The sequence below is a fragment of the Colias croceus genome, chromosome 3 (assembly GCF_905220415.1).
Source record: "Colias croceus chromosome 3, ilColCroc2.1".
Lineage (NCBI taxonomy): Eukaryota > Metazoa > Arthropoda > Insecta > Lepidoptera > Pieridae > Colias > Colias croceus.
The window spans coordinates 10,305,444-10,331,302 of record NC_059539.1 but is presented as its reverse complement, the minus strand read 5'-3'; the positions used below and the strand labels follow the sequence as shown (position 1 = coordinate 10,331,302).

Sequence of the window (25,859 nt, the reverse complement as noted above, 5' to 3'; positions counted from 1 at the left end):
GTAAGTACACCATTTAAAATAATAAAACAAGACAATTTACATAACCGCTTCATTCAACATAGCGCAATTAAAAAGTATAATAAAAGCGTTCAATCCAAACATTGTCTATAGTCTAATGTCTATTCTCTATACTCTATACCATAAACAGCAGAAAGTACCACAGAGTATAACATTTATAGACGTTTTTATTGTACCACGCAATCACGCCGCTCGAAACACGTTAAGTGGAATTTACTACACCTCGAGGAATAACTTTAACTCGCACCTATTTCAGTTCTATTTTTTCTTTCGTTAACCGACCTTAGTGAAAACTGGGGCCCTGGGGAGCTACCGTCTGCACTATTTTCTATTTTCGTGTTGTTTTTACTTACCTACTGAATAAATAAGATAAGGCAATAAGAACAGTTAATTATTTCTTGGCTAAAGAACAAGGTCTTTGTGTTGGTATTGGTAGTATTGTGTACTAGTTTGAGATGTGAGTACGAATTTTAAATACAGAGATTTCTCCTCTACAATGTCTGTTGTGGACATATAATATTATTATTGCAGTAATTGTGATTTCCGCATTATTTATGAAAATGAACTTTTTATTACAGTATATTTATTACTTTAGAATATTTATAAACTTCTTTATGAATCCATACTCAAATAAATACATATAAATTCTTATTTCTAAAAACAATTCAGTAAATAATAAACCTACATTGATATTATTAACCGCACCCGTCTTTTGTTTTTACAAAATAGCTCAACAAATACGAGATGTCGTCGCAAATTCGATTATTATTTGTGTACGCCTCGTTCCGACGCTTCGCTGGCTCGCCTCGTTAGCCGCTATATTTGCACACGATTCGATAAACACAGATACACCGTCGATTGGCATGATTATTGTTATTTAATATTTTTATAGTACGAGGTACTAACCGCGATTTGTGGCATACTCTTTTCTTTATCTTCTGATAAATTCGTTTGATATTTAAGCCACTTTTTTTAAAATGAATCCAAATAATTGATTTACTACGAATGTTTAAGTACCATTTATAATTTAAGAAATATAAGACATGAAATTCTTACCAACATTAAGTATTACACTCATGCTTTGTGCATAAGATTTGTATATCTCAATTGAATTACATACTTACTCAAATTCCACATTACACATAAATGTACCCGTAACAGCGTTTCCATTAGCAACCGCGAACATGTGACCTACAAATTCGTCACATTAAAGAACCTGTAAGTATTTTAGTTTCTAAATGGATGAATTGGACCTAACGAATACAAGACAAATATAGAACTAAATGAACAATGCACTCATGTGGACATATAAGATAAATATGCTCCATGTAGCGTATCTTGTATGTACAGTTTCCGATTGAATTAATCTCAATATGAATGGTTCCGTACTTGTGAGGTAAAAGTAATCCCAGATTTATGGTTTGCCCAGCTTGAGAGGTTTTTAATGAAATTCCTCTCAGCCGTTTCCTTACTATTATATGGGACGATCTTGTAAGCTAATTTTCTTTTGTGTATGACATATTTTACGTTATATTCAATGTTAGCAATCTGCTCACTCTGCTTTTATATTAAATCAATACTTATATATAATAAAAGTTGATTAGAAACTTTCTGCCCCGTTTCAAGAATATTGCGTGTTCGGAGTGCAATTAATCTTTATACTTTATGCAGAAAGGAAAATCCATATTAGGTGATGTAGGTACATACTTTAAGAAAATATAGTGTAATACAGCTCCCTTGTCGTTAAGGAGTATGAAAAATAGACAAGCCGTTTCCAACGAATTTGAATTATAACATTGTGAAACGAGAATTTTATATGTAAAATAGAGTATATTATAATACGCGACACATTATAACGAAACCTAAAATTGTATAACTTAAAAAAATATTTTTCAATCTATCAACTATCGTTTACATTCTACATTAAGCTAACTAGGCACTATAGTAACCCCGAACTATTATTAGAAATAATATATTATAATATATTTTGAAATATAACTACAGAAATTCACAATAGACCATAATTCTACATTCATATTAAATGCTTGGCCGGCATTCATTGCAATTTTCCATCGCGCGGACACGTGCGAATGGGATCTCTTGACCTTTTCACATAAAGGCAAATATTACATATTTAGGCCTGGTAAAGTTAAGCCGGATTTTCATTTAGATTTGGAATGAACGTAATGAAAAAACGTGGAAGTCGTGGGATACCTACATTCTTGGTATTAACTTGGGGAGTCGGAGATAAACTAAATAGGTACCTACCTACCAAACGTTTTAATTAATCACAACCTTTTTAAACGCACAGGTAATTAATCAGTCTAGTACCGACTTAGTATATTCAAGCATGATATTTTTAACACTATTTTCACCTTTTTCACAGTCGATCAGTATCAAAGTACTTTACATTCACCCAAAAACAGCAAATGCTTCTTAAATTTAGGACAATCCTAGGACAACCAATTCAGTCTCATAATTGTATACACAATTGACATAAATTTCAATTTATAAAGTACCTAAGTATAAACGGATTGATTTCACATTTGCAGAGGCACATAATTCTTAATAGAACTAGACGTAGTACCTATATTATTATTAGTCTGAGATAGAACTGACGGTAGAGGTTGTATTTGTGCAAATATTCATACGCGGTGATAACTTGCCATCTAACTACCAGATTTACCCGCTATGACATAGAAAATAAACAATTAAATCACACATTATGTTACAGTGGCGAGTCCACCAGGCGGCGCGGGCGCGAACCCCGACGAGCACCGCCCGCCGCCGCCCCCCGCGCCCCGCAACGGGACCTCTCCCAGTAAGCACGGCATAGCAGTGGCTACCGCTTGTAGTTTGGTGTTGAGGCAGTTACATGTTGTAGAACTATCTAGAATGATCAATATTATTAAACTTTACATACGTATAAATATCTACCTAGTACACTAGGCTCCTAAGATAGTTCAAACAGTAAGGAGCCTGTGTTTCGAAAGATTATCCTTTTCCTTTCTTAGAAATTGCTTGATTTACGAAAAACTGTGCCAAAGTTATTTTAGATACCAACCGTTTAAAAATTGATATTTTTAAAAACGGTTTATAATGGATCGCAGGTGATCCTGCGATCCATTATTTATGAAAAATGTATTATTATGCAAAAACAACACATAATATTACATGATATAATATTATTATTATTTAATCAACACGAAATCAAAAAAACTTGCGATTTTAAACTCATCATAAAATACATTAATTTATTAACATAGAAAACAGAGATTCTCTATATAACATCAACCCAATTAAAATTATCGCATTTTACACTCATCTAATTAATAAATGAAATACGTTGAAATGATTGTAACTGCCTCGTTGCCCTAGGGTTGTCTCTCATACGAATAGCGTTATTACATTTTACAATTCTATGTCACGTTTAGCTGATTCTGACATGATGGAAACCGCGTGAAATTGTGATTACAGCGATCTCTACATGTTTGCAATATTATTTTGTACTGTAATACAAATTTAAACAAGGCTTTCCGAAAAAATATTAGGTTATTTCTGAGTGACTAGAAACTCAAGTTTTGGAATAGCTGAAACACAACACCGAAAATTTTCTTTTAGAGCTTCAGAGTAGAAAAATCAATGAATACAAAAGTATTATGGACATTATTTTTTCCGTAAATAGTATAAATGCGATAATTAGTATACGACAAAATGTCATTACCACCACCAAAATGGGAAGTCATTGTTCCATTTTTTGTAACATGTAAAGAAAATTACTTAAAAAAATGACCTATTCACAAATTAAATGATTGACAACCCTATGCATGTTTCAGTTAATTATTATTATTTTGTTTGAATACGTTATTGCACTGTTTGTTTGCCGTAGCCACTGTATCATTTCGTGCACGATTTTATTGATTGTGTAGTTAGCTCTCGCTTTTATTTTTTGTTGAGTAAATTATAGCGTGTTAACCCCTTATTGCATGAATTATTAAGGAGATGAAATAAAAATTATTTTTTTGCAAAAAAGTGTTTATTAGACCTTACATTATGAGATCAAATTGAGAAAAAAAATTATTTACTTATATTATAGAAAATATATAACGGCGCCATATATGGACTCGTATGCAGTGTTTGTTGTATTTTTTCTGTCATATATGGCTTCGTATGCAATTAGAAAAAAGTAACTTATTAATAAAATAAAAACATATTCCGGACTAATTTCACGCACACGGTTGCTAAGCCCCAAACTAAACTTAAGCTTGTATCCTGAATGCTAAGTCACCTGATATGCTACATATACTTAAAATAAATCCTATCCTACTAATATTATAAATTCGAAAGTTTGTGAGGGTGGATGTATGTGTATGTGTTTGTTTGTTACTGTTTCACGCAAATACTACTGAACCGACTTCTATGAAATTTAGCACACATAATATAGAGCGTAACTTGGACTAACACATAGGATAGGTTTTATCCCGAAAATCCCACGGGAACGGGAACTATGCGGGGTTTTCTTTGAAAACGCGGGCGAGGCCGCGGGCGAAATGTTTGTACTTTATATGGATACCTAAATAACACCCAGAATTACAGCCAACTTATACTTCGTGAAATTGCTTAAAACAATTACGTTTGTCATTATAACATAAAAACACGTTATATTTTTCACATAACGTGAAGGAACAAAATTGGAACAATATAGGCATAGCTGACGGGCGTTCTTCTTCCAAATTCGGTAATGACTAATCCCATCAGATCGTACAGAATCAAAGTGAAAATCTAGATGTCCTGCAGGAGTTTTTCGTAGCTTTTTTGCGGTAATTGGCGAGTCAGAAATACTGAGGAGACTCCAGAGATGTCGATGTTTCTAAGTTTTTGAGAGACGACCACGTCTTTTGGTAATAAGAGCTTTCCCTGACTTTCGCATTTGCTCTGAAACGGCTAATTAAAAATCATACAGTGGCATATAGCATGAGTCTGTATTTATTGATGATGATATGATATTTACATGCTTAGCATAGTGAGATAAAAGTGTCCAGGATCGATACTGGAACAATCAGTGAAAGTATCCTTGAATGCATACCAAGCCACATATGACATAATATATTTTGGACGGAATGCATACGAAGCCAAATATGACAGATTTGGAAAAGTACAAAAAAACATGATTAAAGCAAAAAAAAAACCTAACCAAATGTTTTACCTTATTTAAGAAAGACTAAAGAATGAAGTAATATTTTTTTTCATGGCTTTACTCACCTTTTTGATATTGAAATCTTAATTTGAAAATCACGGTTTTTTCCGCGCACCCAAACCGTCGCACGCGCTAGACTAAATCTATAATATATCTGATGGATAATATTTACACTGTATAAATTAATTACATTCCAATTCTCGATGAAATGCTGTTTAAGATGTAAGGTAGTTTTTTTAGATATTGTTTATAGTTAGCCTATAAAAAATTCATAAACTTCGTCGTCCATATATGGCTCTGTATGCGGTAAGGGGTTAACTTATGACTTGTTTGTATCATTTCTGTGTATAACCAACTTCGTTGTTAAAGGTTAATGTAATAAATAAATTTCTAATTTTTTAATTAAATTATGAATTCTGATTAAACTTTTTAACCTTTCTTGTCTTTTTCATGTATCTTACCTCATTCTTAATAATAAGTATGTGTACCTGGTATAAGTATTTAAAATATGCTTTTTTTAATAAAAAACATTGATTTTAATTCCATAACTTCGTGCTGCAATTATTTTCAAGAAAGACGACTAATGAATTACGTAGGTAATTTCATACAAAAGATGTGTTTGTGAAAGAAGACTAAATAATTAAGTTATATATATTAGATGTTGTATCCCTTTCTAATTAAAATTTACGGGAAACGAGATTTTTTACATCGGATTTTTCTTTAATTATTATCTTCGGTAAATGTTAATTATCAAGACTCGTGAAGCTTTGGAAAATTTCTTAATTAGTTCGTATTACGGTTTTTTCAAGTTAAATATCGTTGTTGAAATAATATAAATATTGGCATTTTGTTTGTTGTTAAATATTGAGCTATTCTTTGAACAAATTTTTGTTATAATTAAATGAAAAAGCAATGTAATAGGAATGATATGTCAGGAACAAATTCCATAAACTGTTAAATTGCAGTCATCTACACTAATATTATAAAGAGGAAAACTTTGTCTGTTTGTTTGTTTGATTGTTATGAATAGGCTCATAAACTACTGCACCGATTTTAAAAATTCTTTCACCATTCGAAAGCTACATTATCCACAAGTAATATAGGATAGGTTTTATCCCGGAAATTCTACGGGAACGGGAACTATGTGAGTTTTTCTTTGAAACAGCGGGCGGAGCCGCCGGCGGAAAGCTAGTATATTGAATAGATAAATACAGAAATATTTTAATATCAGTAATTAAATACACAGATAAGTCAAATAACATAACTTATATACCTATTTTAACGAAAGAAAACGAACCATCCACTAACATAAGGAATTCTTGGAAACAAAGCTCTTTCAAACAGCAAACGGTATTAACATGTTTTATTCGTTATTCGTTATCGTTCGAAACCGAACTATTTGAATGAAAATATATCAAATAATACCCTTGAAACGACTCAACCATACCGTAATTTTCAACAAATTCACCGGCTGTTAAAATTATTCGCCTCCCGTGAATATGACAGATCCCAAAGGCCGAAATACCGATTGTTCTATGAGTTCATAACAGAAATTTAATTTATAATAGCCCGCCGTTAAAACAACACTCCATTATTTATTTGGGACAAACTGACCGACGGTTTCGTGTTTATTTCTGAAATAGGCTATTACATTTGTCCCTCTTGGGGCTCGATTGACCAAGAAAAAGTGTTTCAATCCAATTTGTGGTTGGAAAAAAGGACAATAGATTTTTTTACACGAGTAGCTAGTATATAAGATTAGGTGGAGAGAATTTATGGTATTGGCCGTTGATTTATGTGTTTGGAAAGTTTGAAGGACTCTTTCACACGCATGTTTTCTTTATTTTGAACAATTCAATGAATTACACATTTTTATTAAATACAGATAAAAAGAGTGAGGCGATACGATGGCCCAACAAACAAATTTTAGTCAAAAACATATTAGGATTCATGTCATATCAAAACACATGGATCATAGAGATGGATTATGTAGTAACATCAATTTTCAATTTTCAAAATAAAACTAAAATAATTACAAAACAATACATATTATTTAATCACAAAATGTCAGTCAAAGCAAACAATTCACATTATTATAGTCACAACACAAAGGAACCCTTGTGCAGTAATTACTTCGCATGAGTTAAACCATTTCCATACGTTTCCAGTTCTGAGGTGACTGTGTAACATTAATTTCGAAAACGATAAGTATTAATAAATTATAATGCTACTTGCGATTGTTATATATATATAATAGAATTTAGATTATATTTTGTTGTGTTTGGATAATAGTACGTAGATATTCATAGAAATCAATAGTAAAATAATTCATTATTAAAAGAAAATACCTAATAAATAAATAAATTGAACTGAATTAATTAACATTATTATGAAGCTTCAATTTCATCACAATTTTAAGTTGACATCTAAATTAAATTATTAAGTAGGTACCTTTTAAGTTTTAAGTACCTACACAATAAAAGAATAGCATATTCTTGTTTATAGCAAACGTTTTTCTGCCTTAGAGGTATGAAAATATAATAGATGTTGGCCGATTCTCAGACCTACCCGATATGCACAAAAAATTTCATGAGAATCGGTCCAGCCGTTTTGGGGGCGAATGGTAAAGCTAACGATGTGACACGGGAATTTTATATATTAGAAGAAAGAAGATTATAACCAAATCCTTATAATTATCATAATATTCCATAGCATCTATGAACTAGTGTTTATTTCAATGTTTTCAAAGCCGTTTAATGAGCAAAGTTGTACAATATACATTGATTCTACACATATTCATGCAATTTTCAGTCATAAATATACGTTTAATAGCCTATACAGTACAATAAAATTTTACAGACAAATACTCCGTAAGTTTTTATAGCCAATTGCATGCAACATTCGTAATTGCATAGAAAACAACAATTTATATAATTGTAAGCTCACCATTAGTACTAAAACCCGCGGTGAGCCCCTAGCTTGTTACCATGGCAACCGCAGTGAACACAACCTGAGACCACAGACTAATAAAACAAGCTAGTCATGAAAATAAACAATATTGTACTGCTTATGTTATGTGAATGTTTTGTTGTTAATTATATCGACCGGCCCGCGAAGGCGCAAAAAAAACCGAAATTTACTTTAAATTATTTATTGTAAAAAAAATTACATAATAAATTACTCCTAACTTAACCTACGTCCCTCCCGTTCGATGTTAGAACTAAGAGTGCTCGTCCTCCTCGGCGGGGTAGCTGCAGCGTCGCGGTGGCGATGATTGCCGCAACACTCTCTGGAAGCGCAGGTGTGCGCGATGTCGCAATTCCTAACAGGTGCAGCTTCTTGGGTGGCCCCATACATCCTCTAATCTTATATGTAGGTACATAACACCTCCCTCCTGAAGTTCAGCGATTATTGGCGGGCAAGGCTCGTTAATATCGCTGAAATTTCACCCTCCGCCGATTGATGTTCTATTTCTTCTTTTTGATTACCATGAACACTCGTAGTAATAGGCTTTGATGTACGCAGTCTCCGTACGACGTACCATGTCACTAGGGCAACTGCACTCGTTATTAATATAACATATATCGGTATTATGGAAGGCTGCATATAGAGAATCTCGTATCCGTTGTTAGTACTGATAGGCATTTCCATTGATATAGCTCTGTTACTAGCGTGTAATTTATCCAAATTTATCGAATTCAACTTCAGAACTTCTTCATCTGTATTATATTGGCTGGAATCTGGCAGGTTTGCAATTTTCATTATCTGTCCTTTGATATGGTCTTCTCGATTGACTATCTTGAAAGCCTCCGTTTGAAGAATGCAGTTTTTGGGTATTGTGGCTAAGTAGCTTCCTTTAATGACGTCATATTGATCTTGCGAGCATGATAAGTGGATTTTTGATGGCTTGGGGAAACTGATGACGTAGTGGGCGTCGTCTAATTTTTCTAGTGCGGGCGCTCCGAGCTCCACAGGCGTGAAGAGACAAGATGCGACGACTCGTTGCGTGGTAATAAGGTGATACACGCAGTCATTTTTGGATCGATGATGGTTCAGCTTGTCCTCACATAGATACCCTAGGCCAGACTTCGGGCATTCTGCCTCCATGTACATAAAATCCTCGTTGTGAATTGCCACAAAAGGATAGGGTGGAATTAGGACTTTACTATCTTTATTAGGAACTATGGATAATTTAAATAATTCAAAGGTAGCAGGAAGGACAACCGGGAACATAAAAACTATAACTATATTCCTATTACTATAATAATAGCCTAGTTTAACTAAATCAAAATATTCTCTATAATTAACTTGAGGGATTTGCTCTTTGCCATAAAATTTGTGTAATTTATTTAGCATTTCTTTTAGAGAATTTGAATTGAACATAAGATGATGCGTACTTTTCGCACGAATAAAACCTAATAAATTTTCTAATCTATGTAATTCTTCAGATATATCATCTATATTATCTGATAAAATCGCTACGCGTTGAATTAAATCTATGTATAGAGTAACGTTTAAATTATTGGCCTTTAAATCATTTATAGCTATTTCAATTTTTTCCTGATTTTTAATTAAGTTGTTTAAAATATCAGATTGTTGTTCTATCCAATCTTTACTGAGGCTTATATGATTATTCATTTCTGTGACCAATTTATTCTCATTATTTTGTAATAATTTAATTGCGGTATCATATTTAATTGCATCTGTATAGTCTAGATTACCAGAAATACTTTTTATAACTGAACCTAAACCATCTATGAGACCTCTCTTTATGCGATTGGGTTCAAAAGTTTCCAACTGATTTGACAATTTAATAATCTTATAATGCAAGTGTTCAATATGTGAATTATAAAGCGAAAATAATTTATCGTGCAAATTAGGCGTTAATGAATTTAATTGATCCTTTACTATGGTTATACTATCACGAATATCCTTTAAATTAATAATTTGCAAAAATGAATGATAATGAGTGACAATTCTAGCAGTTCCAATATTAAATGGTAATATACCAGGTCCGTCATCCAAGCTAGTCAGGGTGGGATCTTCTGCTTGAATCTGGCACAGGATCAGAGGAAGGATTCTGTAACAATTTAGGTACCCTCTTAAGCCTAGATTTAGCAACAGCGCCATATTTCTTCTTAGTATAGATATGAATAGGTAAATCAGCCAGTACAGTATCGTGCGTAAAACGCGGTGCGGTCTTTTGTCGACTAGCCCTAGGATTTCTTACAAAAATTTGTTGATCTGGATAATACTGTATTTCGGGTTCGCGGTTCCTATTAATGTTTTCTGTAATTTGAGTACGGCGTTCCAAAGACGATTCATTAATAATTTTGAATACTTTGTGCATACTATCGCGATGTTCTTGCATATATTGCTGTAAGACATTTTCTGATAGATCGATATCTACAGGATCGCGGGGATCTAAATGACCGGTTATAATGTCAAGAGGCCTGCACTTCGTAAAACTGTGGATCGAACTATTATAGGCAAGAACAGCATACGGCATTAAGTTAATGATTAATTCACCACGTCGTTCAAGTTTTAGTAAACGTATGTGTTCTAATAAAGTTGAGTGAAGCCGTTCTACCATACCATTTTCGTTAGGTGCATGAGCTAATAACTTATGGTGATTTATTCTATGAAGCCTTACAAATTCACTGAATATTTGGTTCGTGAACTCAGGACCTCGATCCGTTACGACAGTCATAGGTAAGCCATGATGTGTACCAAACGTCAAAAGAGCCTGAACTACGCTTATTGCGGTTGCGTCCTTTAAACAATATGCTTGAGCATACTTAGAGAATGCATCTATTATAGTGAGATATTTCTGAGAATCAATACTAAGTAAATCGAGATGTACTATTTCAAAAGGTTTTGTAGGAGGAACTACGATTCGAAATTTTGGATTTACTGGAATTCTATCATATTTCCCTTGACCACATATGCTACACTCATTAATATATTTAGTTACTGCTTCCTTCATTTTAGGCCAAAAGTATTTCCTAGATAAAGATAAATGAGTTTCGTTAATTCCGCGATGGTTAGTTTTGCCTTCATGATAATTTCGTATTATTTCCTGTTGCTTAAAGTAATCTTTGACATTTTGCAATTCTAATTTTGTAAGAACTAAATCCATACATGAACTTTTAAAATTACTCTGTATTATTGGAACTATAGTACACATAGCATCAGGGGGATGAACTAGAATTGCAGTTTTTATCTTAGGATCTACATATTTTTTAATTAGTGAAACTATTTCGCTATCAATATTCGCTTTGTTAACATTAATATCTATCTTAGTATGATTTTCAAAAGGTTTTGAAATTATAGGCTTACTCGGTACTCTATCTATTAAAGTAATAACTATCTGTCTCTTAAATTTATTCAACGGGTGATCTGTTATAGGTATATCTAGAATTGGGTTCTCCGCGTCAGTATGAACTGTGACGGTGTCGGAATTTGCTGTAAGAGTACTTGATTTCGAATGTGCAGTAATTGTACTTGAATTTGAATTAACAGTAATTGTATCTGAACTTCTTCTTATTAACGAAGGTGTTGTTTCTGTTGGATTAACCGCTAAAGAATCTGTTTCCTCATTGTTAATTTGAATACGCGATAAAGCATCGGCGTTACAATTTTGCTTTCCCTGCTTATAAATTACGGTGTAATCGTATTCGCTAAGTTTGAGCCTCCAACGTGTGAGACGGGAATTAGGTTCCTTTAAATTCATGACCCATTGAAGGGGCCTATGATCAGTTATAATTTTAAACTTGCGGCCAAAAAGGTAAGGACGGAAATATTTCGTTGCCCAGACAATTGCTAATAATTCCTTCTCAATCGTACTATAATTAATTTCGCTACTATTAAGTGTACGTGAAGCGTACGCAATTGGTTTATCGGAACCAACGGGGCCTTGCGAGAGTACAGCACCGATGGCTAAATTCGACGCATCAGTCGTAAGAATAAATTCTTTATTGAAATCAGGATACTGGAGAATTGGATCGTTCATTAATAATGTTTTACACCTATCGAAACATTCAATGTAATCTTTAGAAAATGTTATCTTTGAACCCTTTTTTAAGCATTGTGTCATGGGCTTCGTGATTTTAGCGAAATCTGGTATGAATTTCCGATAATAACCTAATAGACCTAGAAATCGTTTAATATCGGTTGGAGTTTTCGGAAGGGGATACTTTTGGATGGCAGATATCTTATCTGGGTTAGGTTTTATCCCATCTTTGCTAATAATGTGACCTAGATACGCGGTTTCGAGTTTAAGAAATTCCGATTTATCCATTTGTATTTTAAAGTTGGATTCACGCAATTTCTGAAACACTTTCCCAAGATTAACGATATGCTCCTGTAAAGAAGTGCTAAATACTATTATATCATCTAGGTAGACTAGACAAATAGAATTTTGCAATTCTCTCAGTACATTATCCATTACTCTTTGAAAAGTAGACGGACTATTCTTTAGACCCATGGGCATTCTTAAGAATTCAAAATGACCATGTTCTACACTAAAAGCGGTTTTTGGAATGTCAGCTGGGTTCATTTCTACTTGATAAAACCCACTTGCTAAATCTAACGTTGTGAAGTATTGACAGTTACCCAATTTATGTAAGACATCTGTAATATTAGGAATCGGATATTTGTCATCCAAAGTTTTCTCATTTAACTTTCTAAAATCAACAACTAAACGCCATTTAACTTTGCCGGATGCATCTGCCTTTTTAGGTACCACCCAAATAGGAGAGCTCCAAGCTGAATCTGATGGTCTAATAATACCCTGTTCTAACATCTTACTTATCTGATTCTGTACTTCCTGTCTATGAATAAATGGATAGCGATAACTTTTCGTATAAACCGGTATTTCATCCTTAGTTCTAATAGAATGCTTAATTTTATTCGTAAATGTTAAGGTTTCTCCTTCTATATAAAATACATCCGCATACTGTGAACATAATGACTCTAAATTTAAACGTTCCTCATTATTTAAGTGATCAGTACGCAAGCGAGATAATACCTGTTTCACACGGTCGGACGAACGTTTGGTGCGCGTGCACTCGTTATTATAAACCTCGGCACATACTGGTCGATCCATTGAAAAAATTACGTCATTACGGGTTGGATTAGAAATTGCCACGATAGCGCGATTGCTTTTCGCCTTCGTTAAACATTCAGAAATATGACAATTACATATAATTTGTTCCGGTATAATAGCGTCTCCATTCTCAACATCTATAGGTAATCTAACTAATTTACTACTTCCTGCGGGTATGACGTCCTCATAAAGATTAGCGTTCCGTGAGTCATATACTAATAACCGATTCGTAGCATTGCAAGTATTTAAAGTTTTAGTTTTATAATTAATTGATGCTTCCCATTTATCTAACAAATCTGAACCTATTAAGCCGTCGAAATAATTGTGAAATTTATAAACGAAAAATGTAATATCGTCAGGGTCATTAAATTCAGGAAAACTAGGTAATGTTATAGAATAATTACTACGAGTTACAGCATGAACATTACTTACTTCAAAGGGGTCATAATTAAGAGTAACGTCAGGAAAATATCTCTGTACTGCATCAGGGCTAAGAAAAGATTGGTTAGCTCCAGTATCAATTAACAATTTAAGTGGAGGATTATGAATTTGAATATAAGGAAGTTGACGTTGCGTGTGTAGATTTAATTCTATTTTGGTTTTTCTAATTTTGGTGGATTCTGAAAATCCTGATCGTGTTCTGAACGTACGTCACACGTTTCATCAGAATTTTCAGGTGCGTCTGTCTGTTCGTAATGTACATAAGGTTCATATTCCGTACAGTAATATTCATTATTATAATAGTTATCCTCATAAGGATATAAATCGGTACAGTAATATTCTTCGTTATCTATATATTCATTATGATTCATCTCCCTAGTCTTAAAGTAATTACTCGGGGGTGGATTACCAAATTTTGACCAATCATGAGCGCGTGCAAAAGGTGTTGGTGGTAAAGTCTTTGTAACGTAATGGCTAACGCCACTCATAGGATGCGGTTTCGGTTGCGCGGGATGTTTAGGCTGTAATCTGAACGTATTGCTCTGCGGGTTATAGTTAGGGGGTGCAGCGCGGAAAATTTGCATAGTACGAGTAGGACGTGCTGGTCCCTGTGGTTGATTAAAATTTCGATTAAAATTTGGTGGCTTAAATTGCGGTCTGAACGAATGTAAAGGCTGTAGTTTAGAAGAGATAGGTTCACTAAAATCATTATGTCTATAAAACGGTTCATTCGAGTACGGCATTCTAAAGGGTACGTGGGGTTTCCTATCAAAAGTTTCATTACGTTGTTGAAGGTATAAAGTGCTTTGTTCTTCATTCACGTATTCTAATGCTTTTTCAATGGTTGCGGGGCGCATGCAACGTATACGTGAGCCTAACGGATCTCGTAGGCCACGTAGGAAAGCCTGTAGTGTTAATTTTTGATACAGGTCCCTTTTTGCCTCACGAGTAGTAACGACTGTTTCATGTAATGCTATATACGTCATTATAGTACTAAAAAGATGTTGACATTTTTCGTAAAACTCTTGAGGAGAGCTACGACCTTGCGTTAATAAGGCTAAATCGTTATAAAGGGCGGTCTCATCTCTATGGTCAGAAAAGTTATTAACTAATACGCTTTTGATACCGTGCCAAGTAGTAGGTATACCGTTTGCATTAATAACTCGGGCTGCAGGCCCAGTGATTTTATTTAAAATACCATTACATAACGCGGCAGTTTTTAAAGTATTTCCGGGATCTTTTTCTATAAATTCCTCAGCCAATTGGTCACTTAAATGTATAAATCTTGTTAAAACGTTAACATTACCATCGAATTCTGGCAAAAGCCTAAGTGCATTAAAAATTTTATCCAAATCTGACATTTTAGATTAATTTCCTATACTTATAATATAAAATATATTAAATTTAATTTAATTTATTAACTTCGTTAAACTAATATAAAAAAATAATAATCTTTACCTAATTAATATATCTGAATTATGAAATGAATTAATTCGCAAAATTTGAAAATTAATTAATTCGTTATTAATTAATATTTAAACTTATTAATCTTTTATCAACCTAATATCTATATTTGAATTTTACAATTTGATTTTGTAAAATTCGAAAATTAATTCGCGATGAATTAATATTTTAAACCTACGCGCTACAGTTCCTCGGTTCCCGTGAATGGGTAATCTAGGAAAACTTACAAATCTAGGAATGGCAAGTCACTAAGAGAATTAGTGTACTTACAGGATTTTCATTTCGGCCTTTCTTGCAGTATCAATGTTCGGATACCCTTCGCGTTGCGGCGGCCAATAGATGTAGGTTCTTGGTCCCCGTCGTCGTCCCTCCGATGGAATGGCAATTCTCGATGCTTGTAGTTTCGCGTTCCGAGAGACGGCTCTCGAGGATCATCCACAAGACTGCGCCAATTATATCGACCGGCCCGCGAAGGCGCAAAAAAAACCGAAATTTACTTTAAATTATTTATTGTAAAAAAAATTACATAATAAATTACTCCTAACTTAACCTACGTCCCTCCCGTTCGATGTTAGAACTAAGAGTGCTCGTCCTCCTCGGCGGGGTAGCTGCAGCGTCGCGGTGGCGATGATTGCCGCAACACTCTCTGGAAGCGCAGGTGTGCGCGATGTCGCAATTCCTAACAGGTGCAGCTTCTTGGGTGGCCCCATGCATCCTCTAATCTTATATGTAGGTACATAACATGTTCATTATTTTCGTATTTCGTAGATTTTGTTTATTATGAAATCTTGTCTTTGGTTTTACGCGAGTTTTACGTAATATGGATTTAAACATTATTGTGTGATCGTTGAATAGGGATTACCGAATATCGAATGGTACGAAAATATGATTAAAGGAATCTTGAGGCTTGGAAGTTATAAATACTGAATATAAAATGAGCCATGATTAAAAAGGTGTTGTGATGGTTGATGGTTTGATCTAATTTTAAAACTTTCTTAGTTCTCAAGGCCCAAAAACGTTTTTCTGAAATAAATCTAATACTTACTTAAAGAAACAAAATACCAGCCAAAATATTCAAAATATTTTATAACCTACCTACTTGTGTACTAATACTTACTTGTATTGTTACTACTTAAAATAGTTATTTGTCTAAACGTAGAACAATTTTCATAGAACCCTTATTTTGTATTTTACTCAAACAAACATGTGCTTTCGTGTATCGTAGGGAAACCACAGAATATAAATAACTATTCATTTTATTTATACTGTGGCACCCGTAAGATAATCTAAAAACAATTTTATCGTATCTACTGCCCTGGCCCCTGAAGCAGACGGATTTATTTCAACCCGCTTGAATTATTCTTTTTTGTCCACTGCGTTTGTTTAATCTATTTTAAATGTGAAAATTAAGTATTTTGCTCCTTTTCTAATAAAGATAAAAATCTGACGAATGCTTTTAGTAAGAAATTCGACAATTGCGGAATTCTTTGAGTCAAAGAACGAAGGCTTTTTGTAAAGTTCTTTGTAATTTTCGGAGCGAAATAATTATACAGAATTAATTATACATTTTTAAATTATGTTTATTTTCTAATAAACAGAAAAATTAGAAAAGAATATCAGAATAAATAGAGAACAACACAAACATAACACAACAAAATTTAACAGTTCATAGCATTAATTTGTCGCGACATTTTAATTACTTTCATAGTGTATTCAAATTAGTTTAAAACGAGCAATAAAAAATTTATAACATCTACCTTACAAAATGTTTGTTGAATTTTTTAATGTTCCACAAATTTTAGATCTTTATTTATTTAATTTGAAAAGCTATAATATTATGACTTGTTTAAAAGTTACGACACGATATCCCACTGTCTAAAAATATCGTATCGATCACTAGGTAAATATCGATGCGCTTTTTTTAACTCCATAGAACTAGGTATATAAAAACTATTACCCTTCGGAAAAGCGACGAAAGTATCGCATACTCAAAGATAGCTTTCACGGAACGTAGAGTGAAAAGGCGAAAATGTTCGGATTTGGAAGTTTTAAAGGCTTTAAAAGAAGCAGGGGTCACAAACACTTGCCATTTAAGATATAAAGCTTTATATAGGTACTGTTAAAATTAAAATATACTTTTTAACAATATTTATCCTTTTATCTCATAAATTTCGTTCTTATTTATTGTATTCTATGTAGCGGAGTGTAGTGTAACATAAAATTTAGAAGAAAAATGTTGGGTATTTGTTTTCGGCACAGGATACTATTAAAAATGCTAGATTTAAATCAGTTCCTAAATGAAATGAAATGAAATGAAATGAAATGAAATGAAAATTTATTTGTTTGTAGAGAGTAATTCACCTAGAGAGTAATTCACAAAAAAAAATCTTACCTAATCAACATTTTTCGTTTAAGAATATGCCTACTATATTCGTTTATTGTTAAATATTAAATATCATAGATAAATTCACCTAAATTAATATTTTCATCCTTAAACATTGAACAGAACATGTTCGAGACCCCTGAAATACGCTCAAATGTCTGCATAAGCTCTGCTGAAAAGAGCTTTAATTGAATTTCTACTACCATTTCTACCTTCTCTTTTGCTCTTTTTATTATCTGCCTTTTTCTTTCTGAATTATGAATTGGATTGAATATAAAACAACGTTTGTTTTATTTAAGATTCCGTCTGTTATAAATAATATTACTTAGGTATATTAATTATATTTTGTCGTTTAAAACTGTCGCACAAAATAACAGATAAAAACGCACAGCGCTTAAAATTTTCTGGTAAAATATTAACATCGTAGCTAGTTGCAACATCTGTCGAACATGTAAATTCAAATTATTTTAAACAAACAATAATTCGTAGCATGAAATAAAGCCAATTTAGTATTTTGTATCTATATTTACAAACATTTAAAATAAACATCATAATGTGATCTAATTATATCGACCGGCCCGCGAAGGCGCAAAAAAAACCGAAATTTACTTTAAATTATTTATTGTAAAAAAAATTACATAATAAATTACTCCTAACTTAACCTACGTCCCTCCCGTTCGATGTTAGAACTAAGAGTGCTCGTCCTCCTCGGCGGGGTAGCTGCAGCGTCGCGGTGGCGATGATTGCCGCAACACTCTCTGGAAGCGCAGGTGTGCGCGATGTCGCAATTCCTAACAGGTGCAGCTTCTTGGGTGGCCCCATGCATCCTCTAATCTTATATGTAGGTACATAACACCTCCCTCCTGAAGTTCAGCGATTATTGGCGGGCAAGGCTCGTTAATATCGCTGAAATTTCACCCTCCGCCGATTGATGTTCTATTTCTTCTTTTTGATTACCATGAACACTCGTAGTAATAGGCTTTGATGTACGCAGTCTCCGTACGACGTACCATGTCACTAGGGCAACTGCACTCGTTATTAATATAACATATATCGGTATTATGGAAGGCTGCATATAGAGAATCTCGTATCCGTTGTTAGTACTGATAGGCATTTCCATTGATATAGCTCTGTTACTAGCGTGTAATTTATCCAAATTTATCGAATTCAACTTCAGAACTTCTTCATCTGTATTATATTGGCTGGAATCTGGCAGGTTTGCAATTTTCATTATCTGTCCTTTGATATGGTCTTCTCGATTGACTATCTTGAAAGCCTCCGTTTGAAGAATGCAGTTTTTGGGTATTGTGGCTAAGTAGCTTCCTTTAATGACGTCATATTGATCTTGCGAGCATGATAAGTGGATTTTTGATGGCTTGGGGAAACTGATGACGTAGTGGGCGTCGTCTAATTTTTCTAGTGCGGGCGCTCCGAGCTCCACAGGCGTGAAGAGACAAGATGCGACGACTCGTTGCGTGGTAATAAGGTGATACACGCAGTCATTTTTGGATCGATGATGGTTCAGCTTGTCCTCACATAGATACCCTAGGCCAGACTTCGGGCATTCTGCCTCCATGTACATAAAATCCTCGTTGTGAATTGCCACAAAAGGATAGGGTGGAATTAGGACTTTACTATCTTTATTAGGAACTATGGATAATTTAAATAATTCAAAGGTAGCAGGAAGGACAACCGGGAACATAAAAACTATAACTATATTCCTATTACTATAATAATAGCCTAGTTTAACTAAATCAAAATATTCTCTATAATTAACTTGAGGGATTTGCTCTTTACCATAAAATTTGTGTAATTTATTTAGCATTTCTTTTAGAGAATTTGAATTGAACATAAGATGATGCGTACTTTTCGCACGAATAAAACCTAATAAATTTTCTAATCTATGTAATTCTTCAGATATATCATCTATATTATCTGATAAAATCGCTACGCGTTGAATTAAATCTATGTATAGAGTAACGTTTAAATTATTGGCCTTTAAATCATTTATAGCTATTTCAATTTTTTCCTGATTTTTAATTAAGTTGTTTAAAATATCAGATTGTTGTTCTATCCAATCTTTACTGAGGCTTATATGATTATTCATTTCTGTGACCAATTTATTCTCATTATTTTGTAATAATTTAATTGCGGTATCATATTTAATTGCATCTGTATAGTCTAGATTACCAGAAATACTTTTTATAACTGAACCTAAACCATCTATGAGACCTCTCTTTATGCGATTGGGTTCAAAAGTTTCCAACTGATTTGACAATTTAATAATCTTATAATGCAAGTGTTCAATATGTGAATTATAAAGCGAAAATAATTTATCGTGCAAATTAGGCGTTAATGAATTTAATTGATCCTTTACTATGGTTATACTATCACGAATATCCTTTAAATTAATAATTTGCAAAAATGAATGATAATGAGTGACAATTCTAGCAGTTCCAATATTAAATGGTAATATACCAGGTCCGTCATCCAAGCTAGTCAGGGTGGGATCTTCTGCTTGAATCTGGCACAGGATCAGAGGAAGGATTCTGTAACAATTTAGGTACCCTCTTAAGCCTAGATTTAGCAACAGCGCCATATTTCTTCTTAGTATAGATATGAATAGGTAAATCAGCCAGTACAGTATCGTGCGTAAAACGCGGTGCGGTCTTTTGTCGACTAGCCCTAGGATTTCTTACAAAAATTTGTTGATCTGGATAATACTGTATTTCGGGTTCGCGGTTCCTATTAATGTTTTCTGTAATTTGAGTACGGCGTTCCAAAGACGATTCATTAATAATTTTGAATACTTTGTGCATACTATCGCGATGTTCTTGCATATATTGCTGTAAGACATTTTCTGATAGATCGATATCTACAGGATCGCGGGGATCTAAATGACCGGTTATAATGTCAAGAGGCCTGCACTTCGTAAAACTGTGGATCGAACTATTATAGGCAAGAACAGCATACGGCATTAAGTTAATGATTAATTCACCACGTCGTTCAAGTTTTAGTAAACGTATGTGTTCTAATAAAGTTGAGTGAAGCCGTTCTACCATACCATTTTCGTTAGGTGCATGAGCTAATAACTTATGGTGATTTATTCTATGAAGCCTTACAAATTCACTGAATATTTGGTTCGTGAACTCAGGACCTCGATCCGTTACGACAGTCATAGGTAAGCCATGATGTGTACCAAACGTCAAAAGAGCCTGAACTACGCTTATTGCGGTTGCGTCCTTTAAACAATATGCTTGAGCATACTTAGAGAATGCATCTATTATAGTGAGATATTTCTGAGAATCAATACTAAGTAAATCGAGATGTATTATTTCAAAAGGTTTTGTAGGAGGAACTACGATTCGAAATTTTGGATTTACTGGAATTCTATCATATTTCCCTTGACCACATATGCTACACTCATTAATATATTTAGTTACTGCTTCCTTCATTTTAGGCCAAAAGTATTTCCTAGATAAAGATAAATGAGTTTCGTTAATTCCGCGATGGTTAGTTTTGCCTTCATGATAATTTCGTATTATTTCCTGTTGCTTAAAGTAATCTTTGACATTTTGCAATTCTAATTTTGTAAGAACTAAATCCATACATGAACTTTTAAAATTACTCTGTATTATTGGAACTATAGTACACATAGCATCAGGGGGATGAACTAGAATTGCAGTTTTTATCTTAGGATCTACATATTTTTTAATTAGTGAAACTATTTCGCTAGCAATATTCGCTTTGTTAACATTAATATCTATCTTAGTATGATTTTCAAAAGGTTTTGAAATTATAGGCTTACTCGGTACTCTATCTATTAAAGTAATAACTATCTGTCTCTTAAATTTATTCAACGGGTGATCTGTTATAGGTATATCTAGAATTGGGTTCTCCGCGTCAGTATGAACTGTGACGGTGTCGGAATTTGCTGTAAGAGTACTTGATTTCGAATGTGCAGTAATCGTACTTGAATTTGAATTAACAGTAATTGTATCTGAACTTCTTCTTATTAACGAAGGTGTTGTTTCTGTTGGATTAACCGCTAAAGAATCTGTTTCCTCATTGTTAATTTGAATACGCGATAAAGCATCGGCGTTACAATTTTGCTTTCCCTGCTTATAAATTACGGTGTAATCGTATTCGCTAAGTTTGAGCCTCCAACGTGTGAGACGGGAATTAGGTTCCTTTAAATTCATGACCCATTGAAGGGGCCTATGATCAGTTATAATTTTAAACTTGCGGCCAAAAAGGTAAGGACGGAAATATTTCGTTGCCCAGACAATTGCTAATAATTCCTTCTCAATCGTACTATAATTAATTTCGCTACTATTAAGTGTACGTGAAGCGTACGCAATTGGTTTATCGGAACCAACGGGGCCTTGCGAGAGTACAGCACCGATGGCTAAATTCGACGCATCAGTCGTAAGAATAAATTCTTTATTGAAATCAGGATACTGGAGAATTGGATCGTTCATTAATAATGTTTTACACCTATCGAAACATTCAATGTAATCTTTAGAAAATGTTATCTTTGAACCCTTTTTTAAGCATTGTGTCATGGGCTTCGTGATTTTAGCGAAATCTGGTATGAATTTCCGATAATAACCTAATAGACCTAGAAATCGTTTAATATCGGTTGGAGTTTTCGGAAGGGGATACTTTTGGATGGCAGATATCTTATCTGGGTTAGGTTTTATCCCATCTTTGCTAATAATGTGACCTAGATACGCGGTTTCGAGTTTAAGAAATTCCGATTTATCCATTTGTATTTTAAAGTTGGATTCACGCAATTTCTGAAACACTTTCCCAAGATTAACGATATGCTCCTGTAAAGAAGTGCTAAATACTATTATATCATCTAGGTAGACTAGACAAATAGAATTTTGCAATTCTCTCAGTACATTATCCATTACTCTTTGAAAAGTAGACGGACTATTCTTTAGACCCATGGGCATTCTTAAGAATTCAAAATGACCATGTTCTACACTAAAAGCGGTTTTTGGAATGTCAGCTGGGTTCATTTCTACTTGATAAAACCCACTTGCTAAATCTAACGTTGTGAAGTATTGACAGTTACCCAATTTATGTAAGACATCTGTAATATTAGGAATCGGATATTTGTCATCCAAAGTTTTCTCATTTAACTTTCTAAAATCAACAACTAAACGCCATTTAACTTTGCCGGATGCATCTGCCTTTTTAGGTACCACCCAAATAGGAGAGCTCCAAGCTGAATCTGATGGTCTAATAATACCCTGTTCTAACATCTTACTTATCTGATTCTGTACTTCCTGTCTATGAATAAATGGATAGCGATAACTTTTCGTATAAACCGGTATTTCATCCTTAGTTCTAATAGAATGCTTAATTTTATTCGTAAATGTTAAGGTTTCTCCTTCTATATAAAATACATCCGCATACTGTGAACATAATGACTCTAAATTTAAACGTTCCTCATTATTTAAGTGATCAGTACGCAAGCGAGATAATACCTGTTTCACACGGTCGGACGAACGTTTGGTGCGCGTGCACTCGTTATTATAAACCTCGGCACATACTGGTCGATCCATTGAAAAAATTACGTCATTACGGGTTGGATTAGAAATTGCCACGATAGCGCGATTGCTTTTCGCCTTCGTTAAACATTCAGAAATATGACAATTACATATAATTTGTTCCGGTATAATAGCGTCTCCATTCTCAACATCTATAGGTAATCTAACTAATTTACTACTTCCTGCGGGTATGACGTCCTCATAAAGATTAGCGTTCCGTGAGTCATATACTAATAACCGATTCGTAGCATTGCAAGTATTTAAAGTTTTAGTTTTATAATTAATTGATGCTTCCCATTTATCTAACAAATCTGAACCTATTAAGCCGTCGAAATAATTGTGAAATTTATAAACGAAAAATGTAATATCGTCAGGGTCATTAAATTCAGGAAAACTAGGTAATGTTATAGAATAATTACTACGAGTTACAGCATGAACATTACTTACTTCAAAGGGGTCATAATTAAGAGTAACGTCAGGAAAATATCTCTGTACTGCATCAGGGCTAAGAAAAGATTGGTTAGCTCCAGTATCAATTAACAATTTAAGTGGAGGATTATGAATTTGAATATAAGGAAGTTGACGTTGCGTGTGTAGATTTAATTCTATTTTGGTTTTTCTAATTTTGGTGGATTCTGAAAATCCTGATCGTGTTCTGAACGTACGTCACACGTTTCATCAGAATTTTCAGGTGCGTCTGTCTGTTCGTAATGTACATAAGGTTCATATTCCGTACAGTAATATTCATTATTATAATAGTTATCCTCATAAGGATATAAATCGGTACAGTAATATTCTTCGTTATCTATATATTCATTATGATTCATCTCCCTAGTCTTAAAGTAATTACTCGGGGGTGGATTACCAAATTTTGACCAATCATGAGCGCGTGCAAAAGGTGTTGGTGGTAAAGTCTTTGTAACGTAATGGCTAACGCCACTCATAGGATGCGGTTTCGGTTGCGCGGGATGTTTAGGCTGTAATCTGAACGTATTGCTCTGCGGGTTATAGTTAGGGGGTGCAGCGCGGAAAATTTGCATAGTACGAGTAGGACGTGCTGGTCCCTGTGGTTGATTAAAATTTCGATTAAAATTTGGTGGCTTAAATTGCGGTCTGAACGAATGTAAAGGCTGTAGTTTAGAAGAGATAGGTTCACTAAAATCATTATGTCTATAAAACGGTTCATTCGAGTACGGCATTCTAAAGGGTACGTGGGGTTTCCTATCAAAAGTTTCATTACGTTGTTGAAGGTATAAAGTGCTTTGTTCTTCATTCACGTATTCTAATGCTTTTTCAATGGTTGCGGGGCGCATGCAACGTATACGTGAGCCTAACGGATCTCGTAGGCCACGTAGGAAAGCCTGTAGTGTTAATTTTTGATACAGGTCCCTTTTTGCCTCACGAGTAGTAACGACTGTTTCATGTAATGCTATATACGTCATTATAGTACTAAAAAGATGTTGACATTTTTCGTAAAACTCTTGAGGAGAGCTACGACCTTGCGTTAATAAGGCTAAATCGTTATAAAGGGCGGTCTCATCTCTATGGTCAGAAAAGTTATTAACTAATACGCTTTTGATACCGTGCCAAGTAGTAGGTATACCGTTTGCATTAATAACTCGGGCTGCAGGCCCAGTGATTTTATTTAAAATACCATTACATAACGCGGCAGTTTTTAAAGTATTTCCGGGATCTTTTTCTATAAATTCCTCAGCCAATTGGTCACTTAAATGTATAAATCTTGTTAAAACGTTAACATTACCATCGAATTCTGGCAAAAGCCTAAGTGCATTAAAAATTTTATCCAAATCTGACATTTTAGATTAATTTCCTATACTTATAATATAAAATATATTAAATTTAATTTAATTTATTAACTTCGTTAAACTAATATAAAAAAATAATAATCTTTACCTAATTAATATATCTGAATTATGAAATGAATTAATTCGCAAAATTTGAAAATTAATTAATTCGTTATTAATTAATATTTAAACTTATTAATCTTTTATCAACCTAATATCTATATTTGAATTTTACAATTTGATTTTGTAAAATTCGAAAATTAATTCGCGATGAATTAATATTTTAAACCTACGCGCTACAGTTCCTCGGTTCCCGTGAATGGGTAATCTAGGAAAACTTACAAATCTAGGAATGGCAAGTCACTAAGAGAATTAGTGTACTTACAGGATTTTCATTTCGGCCTTTCTTGCAGTATCAATGTTCGGATACCCTTCGCGTTGCGGCGGCCAATAGATGTAGGTTCTTGGTCCCCGTCGTCGTCCCTCCGATGGAATGGCAATTCTCGATGCTTGTAGTTTCGCGTTCCGAGAGACGGCTCTCGAGGATCATCCACAAGACTGCGCCAATTATATCGACCGGCCCGCGAAGGCGCAAAAAAAACCGAAATTTACTTTAAATTATTTATTGTAAAAAAAATTACATAATAAATTACTCCTAACTTAACCTACGTCCCTCCCGTTCGATGTTAGAACTAAGAGTGCTCGTCCTCCTCGGCGGGGTAGCTGCAGCGTCGCGGTGGCGATGATTGCCGCAACACTCTCTGGAAGCGCAGGTGTGCGCGATGTCGCAATTCCTAACAGGTGCAGCTTCTTGGGTGGCCCCATGCATCCTCTAATCTTATATGTAGGTACATAACAATCTCATGATCCTTTGAATGCGTCC

The 25,859-nt window shown here is 34.0% G+C and overlaps 2 protein-coding genes across 9 annotated transcripts in view; one reads left to right on the top strand and one right to left on the bottom strand.

Annotated features, from left to right (window-relative positions):
• The window catches only part of LOC123705916 (calcium/calmodulin-dependent 3',5'-cyclic nucleotide phosphodiesterase 1-like), a 338,062-nt gene that overhangs the window by 283,303 nt on the left and 28,900 nt on the right, over positions 1-25,859 (top strand). For 5 of the 6 annotated variants that reach the window (XM_045655017.1, XM_045655013.1, XM_045655014.1 and 2 more), the window contains one exon: positions 2,753-2,839. The exons of the other annotated variant lie outside the window; for it this stretch is intronic. In XM_045655017.1, the coding sequence (XP_045510973.1) occupies positions 2,753-2,839 (87 nt within the window). The remainder of the gene's footprint in view (positions 1-2,752; positions 2,840-25,859) is intronic. 6 annotated transcript variants of the gene reach the window in all.
• On the bottom strand, positions 8,558-25,827 carry LOC123705918. 3 transcript variants are annotated; one of them, XR_006753350.1, is made up of 4 exons: positions 25,362-25,827; positions 18,452-20,159; positions 15,498-15,956; positions 10,092-10,295 (listed from the first exon to the last, which is right to left on the bottom strand). XR_006753350.1 is itself a non-coding variant. In XM_045655019.1 (2 exons), the coding sequence occupies exons 1-2, from the start codon at positions 15,506-15,508 to the stop codon at positions 8,624-8,626; spliced, it is 1,683 nt and encodes a 560-aa protein (XP_045510975.1). In that variant the 5' UTR covers positions 15,509-15,956; the 3' UTR covers positions 8,558-8,623. The 3 variants fall into 3 exon arrangements, 1 of the variants encoding a protein (XP_045510975.1); XR_006753349.1 differs by lacking the exon at positions 25,362-25,827 and having other exon boundaries at positions 18,452-21,336; XM_045655019.1 differs by lacking the exons at positions 18,452-20,159; positions 25,362-25,827 and having other exon boundaries at positions 8,558-10,295.